Source organism: Oryzias melastigma, linkage group LG12 (genome assembly GCF_002922805.2).
Source record: "Oryzias melastigma strain HK-1 linkage group LG12, ASM292280v2, whole genome shotgun sequence".
Classification (NCBI taxonomy): domain Eukaryota; kingdom Metazoa; phylum Chordata; class Actinopteri; order Beloniformes; family Adrianichthyidae; genus Oryzias; species Oryzias melastigma.
This window is the reverse complement of record NC_050523.1, coordinates 513,088-522,699: the sequence shown is the minus strand read 5'-3', so window position 1 is coordinate 522,699 and position 9,612 is coordinate 513,088. Positions and strand designations below refer to the sequence as shown.

Below are 9,612 nucleotides of genomic sequence, written 5' to 3'. Positions count from 1 at the left end.
AACCCGTACATATTTCTCTATTTATTGAACCTTATTTTTCCAAGAACAAATCACTCTTTTTTCATGGTTTGATTCGGAGATATTTATTTGTGTTCTAAGATTAATTGTGGCTCATATATTCATTATTTTTCCCACTAACATGCGGTTTACCTGTTTTGCTCTAATAACCACTAGGGGGCACTGTATCTGTGAATCCTATTTGCCACTGAGAGAATCTCAGAAGAAGAACCTGATCGTTCTCCTCCTGAACTTCCTGATATTTTTCTTATTTCTATGGAGACAATCGTAAAAAATTCTTTAAATTTGATTTTTATTCTTAATTGTGTCCGTCCTGGGACTAAAGCGGGACAGGAAGTTGTCAGACTGGGTCACAGAGAGACAGAAGTACCGCTGAAAGCGCCGTCATTCAGACCCAGCTCCTGCAGTAGAGGGTGGACCTCACGGTACCGGGAGGGTCTGATGAACCCAGATATGGAGACGGGATCAACCTGATCTCCAAGCATCATCCGGGTCTTCTGTTCACTCTAAATGAGATATACAGTCAATGCTTCCGTGTAGTGATGAGACAGTAGCTCCTCCCACATTCCACGGCAGCGTCCAGATTATGAAGACATTTTTGAGAGGCGTCGAGCATCGAATTTGATGTGTCCAGTGTGAACGCAGCTTCACACATTGTGGGTTTGTTCAGAAACATTGACCTTTTCTCCCAAAAGTGGGACTTACAGTCTAGGACTGAGTGACTCCGCCCCCTGTCGTTCAAAACAGGAAGTAGCTCCAAGAAGCCAAAATCCCACAGACTTCTTTAGAGAAATGAACAGTCGTTCTGTTGGTCAGATAAACAGTCCGACTCTTTTTAACATCTTCTTGATAACTTCTTTTTTCTCACACAAATGAAACATTTTTAAGTGTTTAATTCTTTGTCTCATGGCTGAATGGACTCTGGTTCTGAAGATCCGTGTCCATCTGTCAGATCGCGGCTCAGATCTGTCGGCAGGCTGGTTTGGTGAAGAAGTCTAAGGACGTGATGGACTACAGCGAGGACAACTTTGCCATCGTCTTTGCAGCCATGGGGGTGAGAAACCGTGACGGCGCCGATGGGGGCTGGACCTCCGACGGTCCGGCTGATGCTCGCTGTGTTTCTGACATGTAGCTCCGCCTCCAGCATGCTCCTCATGAACAATCAGGGAGAATCCTGGATCACGTCAGTCTGATCCGACTGACTCAAAAGCAGGTTTAGAGTTTTCACTGAAAGTTTGATGGTTAGAGACCTTTAGAGGAATCAAACCGCGTTCCCTCTCTGCTACAACTCTAGTTGTTAGAAAGATGCAAGTTTGACTTGTCGCCCGCAGCACGCCCGTAGAAAAATTAACATTTTCTCACAAACTGAGAGGTGGACCATCTTGATATTTCCTGTGGGTCACCTGCATGTCCTGTACAGGTTTGATTCTTCAGCAGACACTCGTGTCCACCTGTAAGGACAGATTAGACAAGGACACGAACCAGCGTGTCGTCAGCACATGGCTGAAGCTTAAGACAATGAAACACTTCTGGAAAAACGAGTCTGAAGTCGCGTCATGAAGGATTAAAAACACGCTAAATCATCTTCAAAGAAAAGCTTTGCTTTCTGGGAAATATATTATCTTCATGACTTAGCTAAATGACCTCCATCTGTGCTTCTCTGCAGGTCAACATGGAGACAGCCCGGTTCTTCAAGTCCGACTTTGAGGAGAACGGATCCATGGACAACGTCTGTCTGTTCCTCAACCTGGCCAATGACCCAACGTATGACGTTTGACCGATCAGATCATTTGATCTTGTTCTAAATATTTGTAACTTTGACCATCGGGGGTGGGGTCAAAGGGTGGTGAGGTAACTTCACAACCCTTTGATCTTGTGAAGTTTCTTTGATGTTCTTGAGAAGTTTCTTTGATGTTCTTGAGAAGTTTCTTTTATGTTTTTGTGGAGTTTCTTTGATGTTCTTGTGGAGTTTCTTTGATGTTCTTGAGAAGTTTCTTTGATGTTCTTGAGAGGTTCCTTTGATGTTCTTGAGAAGTTTCTTTGATGTTCTTGTGGAGTTTCTTTGATGTTCTTGTGGAGTTTCTTTGACGTTCTTGTGAAGTTTCTTTGATGTTCTTGAGAAGTCTCTTTGATGTTCTTGAGAAGTCTCTTTGATGTTCTTGTAGAGTTTCTTTGATGTTCTTGTGGAGTTTCTTTGATGTTTTTGTGGAGTTTCTTTGATGTTCTTGAGAAGTCTCTTTGATGTTTTTGTAGAGTTTCTTTGATGATTTTGTGAAGTTTCTTTGATGTTCTTGTGGAGTTTCTTTGATGTTCTTGAGAAGTCTCTTTGATGTTCTTGTGGAGTTTCTTTGATGTTTTTGTGGAGTTTCTTTGATGTTCTGGTGAAGTTTCTCTGATCTCCTGTGATGTCAGACTCTGTGTCTCATTGCAGCATTGAGCGGATCATCACGCCGCGGCTGGCGCTGACGTCGGCGGAGTACCTGGCCTACCAGTGTGAGAAGCACGTGCTGGTCATCCTGACCGACATGAGTTCGTACGCTGAGGCGCTCAGAGAGGTCAGACTCGTTCTTCGGCCTCCTCTGACACGACTGCAGCAGGTGCAGGTCACGTTTACGCCTCCCCCCAGGTGTCTGCAGCCCGGGAGGAGGTCCCGGGTCGGAGAGGTTTCCCAGGATACATGTACACAGACCTGGCGACCATCTACGAGAGGGCGGGCAGAGTGGAAGGACGGAACGGTTCCATCACCCAGATCCCCATCCTCACCATGCCCAACGACGGTACGCGGACCGCTGTGCGGCTCCTGGAGGTGGGGGCGGGGTCTCACTGTGCTCTCCTGTCTCTCAGACATCACCCACCCCATTCCTGACCTGACGGGGTACATCACCGAGGGGCAGATCTACGTGGACAGACAGCTTCACAACAGGCAGGTGAGAAGGACTCACAGACCAGGAAGTGACTCGTCCACGACTGAGGACCTGGACCTGGACCAGAACCTGGACCAGAGGGACTTGAGCTCAGACATGTCTGCTCGTCTGGTCCTGTTTGTCACAGTTCAGCATCTCTCCTCAGATTTATAAAGACGACTTGATTAGGGACGTAAGAAAATATTGGTTAAATAAAATATCGCGATACTTCTATGGTGATATTTGTATTCATGTAAAATGCTGCCAAGACGATATTCAGATCATCATAAGTAAACATGTAGCTCAGCGTCTTTTGTCACTAGCTGTTAGCAGTTCTCTCAGCAGCTCTACCGCAGAACGAGATCTCAGGAGAACTCGTGGTGGACGTGAAGTTACAGTTGTTGTTGTTCCATAACAAAATGAGACATGAATAAAATATAAAGTACATGTTATTCACGTCACGATCACACCATAAAATGTATCTGATGGATTTCTTTAATCCCTTGGATCAGATCTATCCTCCCATCAATGTGCTGCCGTCTCTCTCTCGACTGATGAAGTCCGCCATCGGCGAGGGAATGACCCGCAAAGACCACTCGGATGTTTCCAACCAGCTGGTACGTATAGATACGCCCGAGTCTCTATAACAGACGGCGCCGGACGGCGTTTGATCTGTGGAGCGAGTACTGTAGATCATCCACAAACTCTAGTGTATCATGAACTGAACCGGTTTGGAAGAATCTGGTTCTGATTGGTCAACATGAAAAAGAGATTCCTCTTTGTGTGTTGTGGTGTGTGTGTGTGTGTGTGTGTGTGTCTCTCTGTGTGTGTCTTTAGTACGCATGCTACGCCATCGGTAAGGACGTCCAGGCCATGAAGGCTGTGGTCGGAGAAGAGGCTCTGACTGCTGACGACCTGCTCTATCTGGAGTTCCTCAGCAAGTTTGAGAAGAACTTCATTTCCCAAGGTGCACTGGGGTTGTGACTTGAACCTGTACATAGAACATGACGGACACAGAATGGTAATGATATATATGGTGCGGTAAGAAAGCTGGTATTAGCCCCTCCTACTCTTTAATGACCCCTCCCCCGTCTGTTTTAAAACAAATACAAATATAAAGTTAATCTTCAAACACAAAAGAGGTTTATACAAGTACCCCCCCCACTGTCCCTCCTGTTGTTGCAGTAACATCTCTTCACCACCAGAGGGCCTCAGCTCTGAGAAACTTTAGACTGAATTAGATTCATTCCATATTTTATCCTCAAGCTTCCATCTTTACTCTGATTTAATGAACTTCTGTTCGTCTGAATTTATTTTATGATCATTTTGAATTTTTAGTTTATTATTATTATGTTCAACTTTCTTACAAACGTTTCTGTTTATTTTTCATTTTATTGTTAATTCCGTGTCAAACATTCATCACAGACTCAAACCATATGGTTTACTTTGAAATATTTTACATCTTTTTCAAAATATTGTTTTTTAAAACTAAACTTTGTGTTTTTGAAGCTTTTTCAATTATTTTTGGCTTTCCTGAAGTTTCTCTTCATCAGTTATTCCTCTGAGTTTATTTATTTATTTATTTGGTCCTTTCTGTCTCCTGTCCTAAACTTTCTTTGTTTCTCCGACTTTGAGAAGATAAAACGTTCGATTTACAGACAGAAGTTTCCATGTTTTGGCTGCAGTGAATCAGTTGGTTCCAGAGTTTTCCGCTGACCGTTGTGTCCTCAGGAGCCTACGAGAACCGGAGCGTGTTCGAGACTCTGGACGTGGGCTGGCAGCTGATGCGGATCTTCCCTAAAGAGATGCTGAAGAGGATTCCTCAGAGCACTCTGGCCGACTTTTACCCGCGCGAAGCCAAGCATTAGCCGGACGCTCGCCGCCGCCGGACGCTCGCCGCGGCCTCGGACCGCTTCCTGCTTCCATGTGTCGCCGTGTTGTGATGCTGTTCTCATCGCTCACGCTTGTGGCTTTGGTGTGAGAACAGAAGGAGGCGGAGCTCTTCACCGGACGGTCATTTAGAGGAGGAGCCAAAGGCCGGAGTTCTGATCCAGGAGTTTGGAGGAACCGGAGTCTGATTCCAGGAAGATCCTGGAATCAGACGGAAACAAAATGAAGAAAAGACGGAAACGGAAAACGTTCAGTTAGGAGATTGAACAACAACAACGAAACAATGACACGACAACAACGAAACAATGACACAACAACAACGAAACAATGACACAACAACAACGAAACAATGACACAACAACAACGAAACAATGACACAACAACACAAAACACATCAATAACACACAAAAACAACATTTCCACGTTTTTTATAATTAAAAGTCTGTTGATACACAACAGAAAAGTATTTGTGCGACCACTGACCCGGACACACACACACACACACACACACCCCTGTTTGTTTTCATGAAATATAAGTACCTATGACAAAACCAGAACAAATGGGTACGTTTGTTTGATGCCAAACCAAAGGTCCTACAGACCTGGGAATCAAATGATCTTTAGCCAATGCGTATAGAAAACCATTCAGCTATTCAGATTTTTGCTACGGCCATACTCAGTTCAAACCTGAAATAACTGCTACTTATGGGGACATCGTCTTGTTTATGTGACATATGAGTGCCTTAATCATTCACACAGTTATTTCATGTTTATGTGAATTATGAAACCAATTGTACACACAATAACTTGACATTGATGTGACTTATAAAGACCAGATAACTATAGTGTCAGTATTTGCAACTTTGTTTTTTGCAAAATGTCTGCATAAAACCATATAATCATCACATCCATCATTCATGTATCCGTTGATATAAATCAGATCATCGTGTAATCCCAATTAAATAAATCTGAGCTCCTGAAGGACTTTTAGGGAGATGTATTTAAATTTCAAGTTAAACCCAAGGGTTAATTATGAATTTTGCAGACAGCATGCATGAAGAAAGAAAGCAGAATACTTTTAGACTTTGTTTTTTGTCTTTTAATTGCAATAAACAATTGCATAACTCAAACTACAATATGTATTGAACATTGCTTTAGTAACATAAATCAAACAATGCCACAGCATATTTCAACATGCTGGCTGGGGGAAAAAAATTGCTGGTCACATTAATTGCGAGAAGATTCTTTATATAAAACTCTGCTGAAAAAATATGTTCACATATAAAAAAAATAAAATTTAACCAAACTTGCAAAAATTTACTTAAAAAAAATACATTCAAATGTCCATCAAAAATAAAAGTGCACCTCAGAATTTCTGTCACAATTTTACAGTTCTATTTGTTCAATCTTCTTTTTAATGCCACCACTCTGTTGTAAATATAGAATTTGACAGCAGCCCAGTCTCTGTCCTTTAGAGCTACTGGCTCTGCCTGGAGGCACGCCTCACAGTCCCGTTTACCTGGTACCTTGAAACCAGTGATGAACGGTAACAGGTGTCGTTCAACTGCAGTTACTTCCTCATCTCTCCACTTGCTTCTCCCCTTCCCAGCTGTCATACATAAAACAAAATAAAAGGCCTTTACTGAATAAAAACTGTGAGAAATGGTGAATTGAAGTTGGTGAAATCAAAACACTTCACCTTTCTTTTTATTGGAGAACTTTAAAGAAGCTGTACTGGCTTTAGGTGCGGTGTTCTGCTGGGAATCTGGAACATATATTATGGTAAACATACACACATCCTTTATCACTACAGTTATTTTATTTGACGGTGTTTTAGTGTTTTATATTTTACCAGTTGGTTCAGTGCTGGTTTTTCTGGAAGTGGACTCCAAGCAGTCCAACATGACTGGATCTAAAGTGGGCTCCATGTTGCTCAATGTGTTTAAGTCAGGGGTTAAGCTTGGATCCCCAGAAGTCTCAGTACTTGAACCTTTGCAAAGTAATAATTAGGTAAAGAATCTAATAACACTCTGAGAATATCAATACAACTACATAGCGTGCAAGTCACAATACCTTCTTGATGGTGTAGGTCAGCGATCGTTTCCTCATCAGAATCGTCGTCAGTTGTGACAACCTGGTCTGGTAAAAAAAAAAAATATATATTGGTCCCATTGGCTAAACACACAGACTTGAAACTTGGTTGAGGTTTCACACAAAAATGTACCATCGGGATGTATCTCTATGTCATCCAGTCCTTTCCCCTGCATGTCTGATAGTTTTCCTTTCTCCATCGTCATCAACAGTTTGCTGACTTTTGCCAGCTGTAGGGTGCTCTCTGGAAGACGGTAAAATTCTCGGTGGACTCGGATGTCATGTCCAAGAAATGTAGCGAGTTGATCCATTTCATTCTCTTTCAGATTTAGCACTGTGGATAAAGTGGCAACTTGTTTCCGCAATCTTGTTGATGTGAGTGCCTCAGGGTTCTTTGCGCCACATTGGTTTGAATAGTTGCGCAGACAGTCAGAGCCTCTGTAATGGGAAAGTGCACCTGGACGTGCAAATAAGTACACGTTCTCAGTGGGGACTTGACAGTCATTCCTGTTTTTCACCAGGAGGTCTATTGCTGTGATCATGTCAGGTGTCAAAAGCACAGGCACCATTCTTGACCTCTTGCCACGAATCTCAACTCTATCAAAGTGCTTTGCGAGCTTCCTCTCCAACTCATTGAGGCACATCATAATGTCAGGATTCAACTCTGTGGAACCACGGGAAGTGAAAGCCTTGAGCTCCATTTTTGAAACCTCCCCTTGCCGTTTTCTGTTGAATAGTACAACCTGTGCCAAAGTTAACTTGGCAAGATTTCCAAAGTTTATGTTATTTGGCTCTTCTTCCATGGCCTTCATGCACTTAGCACGCTCAGTCTCAAGAAATTTGTGCAGCAATGACACATCTTGTGTGAATGGCAAAAGCTGGGGTTTATTCCATTTGGCTTGTTGAAGTGTGCCCAGCGCAGCAGATGAAATCAACTCTGCCCATTTTTTCTGATATAGAGTGACAAACTGCTTGGCTGACTCGGCAACATCGAGGCGATGTGCAATGATAGCTCGGCACTCAACAATTCCTGCAACTTTGGCTAAACTGTGCCCCAATTTTAGAGCCAAGGAAGGGACTTTGTAAGAGTTGCTTCTCACATCATAACCAGCAACAGCTCTGACTGCCTGTATCACATGAGGAAAGTTTCTGGGCATTACAAGGTCTTCTGTCCTCTTCACAGGTGTTGTAGCTCTAGCTGCCATCAAAAGCCTCGCCATCTCTCTCATTTTTTGCCGAATGTAATCATTCCTTTTTTCATTTGGTTTCCTGCAATTGTACAAGGACTCACCAAGATGCAGAATGTCTGGTTCATTTCTTACAACCATGGAGATGTCATCCTGGTTCATTTCACATGCAATTTTCCAAACAGCCTCATGAACTTTATCAGGTTTTGGCATTTCAAGTTGTATGCGCTTTCGTCCAGTCGGAGACCCTTCTTCAATGGGTTTCTGAGGGCACCTTCTCACGTGTCTCCAAAGGCTTTCTCTTGCATATAGCCCCTGACAATACCTGCAGTGACGGTACTCATGAGATTGCTTTTCTACTGTGGGTCTTCGACAGGCAACAAATGCTCCAGCACCTTTGACTGTCACAGCCGCGTTATGTTCAAAGTTTCCCTTCTTTTTAAGGGACCGTAACAGCTCTCTCCTTTTGCGTGATCTTTTACCTAAACTGAAAGCCATAGCAACATCAGGTTTGTCTTTGTGTGCACTTTCAAGGTGTCTTGCCAGTTTGGAAATGGGTTTTTTACAATACAGACAATATTGTTTTTTGTTATACTTGCTTTCTTTTCCTCTTCTTAGCAAGGGTGCAACTTTTATGGAGCAGTCATTGTGAGACATGTTTTCTGTCGAGTCTGCACTACAACTTATCACTGAAGAACGATGAGAATCAGTGATCTCCTGACTGTGTGCTGTAGCCATCTCCAAGGAAATGTCTTTTAATAGTTTTTGTTGAGAATTGTCTGTCTCACTTAGTTCCTTACTATGAACACTTGTGTCTGAAGAATAGCCAGTTGAGTCCGGAACATAGTCGATATCTTCATAATCTGTGTTGTCTGAGAACTCATCATCAGATATCTGAGTAAAGAGGAAAAGTTGGTCAATAATTTTTCTGGAAAAAACACAATTGCTACAGAATTGTCTTTAAAAGAGGTGACCAGTTAAAGCGTAAAATTAGCATTTGATTTTTACAGCAAAAGTTTTCATTTTTAACAACTGTGCCGCAAATACCTGGTCACCATAGCTTGTATAGTGTTCATCATGAAATCCAATATCATCAACTTTAGGATGTTCAACATTTTAAGAGAATTATTAATCATAAATATATTAAATATATATTAAATAAACATTCCAAACCCTTTGACATTTTTGCTTGGAATAAGAAAATACTGTTACCAACACTACTTCACATATAACTATTGAGACAGATTTGTACACAGCAACACTTTTTAGTGCATGATGTGACAAAGTCGACAATTTTATGAAGGAGAAAAAAAATTTGTACAACAGCTCATCCAGAGTACATCATGCTAAACTATGTCATCACAGATCAACACACTGATAATGAGTTGGACCGTATGAGGACATCAAGTTAAACACACTAAAGTCTCTCACATGTAGACAATACGAGGACTCTGTTGACACACAACCAATGATTAAGACAATACGAGGACTCTGTTGACACACAACCAATGATTAAGACAATA

The 9,612-nt window shown here is 42.2% G+C and overlaps 2 protein-coding genes across 4 annotated transcripts in view; one reads left to right on the top strand and one right to left on the bottom strand.

Annotated features, from left to right (window-relative positions):
• atp6v1b2 (ATPase H+ transporting V1 subunit B2) overlaps nucleotides 1–6,107 on the top strand; it is a 9,320-nt gene extending 3,213 nt beyond the window's left edge. The window contains exons 7-14 of the mRNA XM_024298929.2: nucleotides 971–1,072; nucleotides 1,685–1,782; nucleotides 2,450–2,573; nucleotides 2,645–2,795; nucleotides 2,863–2,945; nucleotides 3,434–3,538; nucleotides 3,759–3,888; nucleotides 4,653–6,107. Of these exons, the coding sequence (XP_024154697.1) occupies nucleotides 971–1,072; nucleotides 1,685–1,782; nucleotides 2,450–2,573; nucleotides 2,645–2,795; nucleotides 2,863–2,945; nucleotides 3,434–3,538; nucleotides 3,759–3,888; nucleotides 4,653–4,789 (930 nt within the window). The 3' untranslated portion in view covers nucleotides 4,790–6,107. The remainder of the gene's footprint in view (nucleotides 1–970; nucleotides 1,073–1,684; nucleotides 1,783–2,449; nucleotides 2,574–2,644; nucleotides 2,796–2,862; nucleotides 2,946–3,433; nucleotides 3,539–3,758; nucleotides 3,889–4,652) is intronic.
• LOC112162924 lies at nucleotides 5,896–9,155 on the bottom strand. 3 transcript variants are annotated; one of them, XR_002922191.2, is made up of 5 exons: nucleotides 8,890–9,150; nucleotides 6,885–6,950; nucleotides 6,664–6,801; nucleotides 6,511–6,576; nucleotides 5,896–6,420 (listed from the first exon to the last, which is right to left on the bottom strand). XR_002922191.2 is itself a non-coding variant. In XM_024298928.2 (5 exons), exons 1-5 carry the CDS (start codon nucleotides 8,825–8,827, stop codon nucleotides 6,206–6,208), a joined length of 2,277 nt encoding a protein of 758 aa, XP_024154696.1. In that variant the 5' UTR covers nucleotides 8,828–9,155; the 3' UTR covers nucleotides 5,896–6,205. The 3 variants fall into 3 exon arrangements, 1 of the variants encoding a protein (XP_024154696.1); XM_024298928.2 differs by having other exon boundaries at nucleotides 7,036–9,155; XR_004948801.1 differs by having other exon boundaries at nucleotides 6,664–6,950; nucleotides 8,890–9,153.
• Nucleotides 9,156–9,612: the final 457 nt, after the last annotated feature.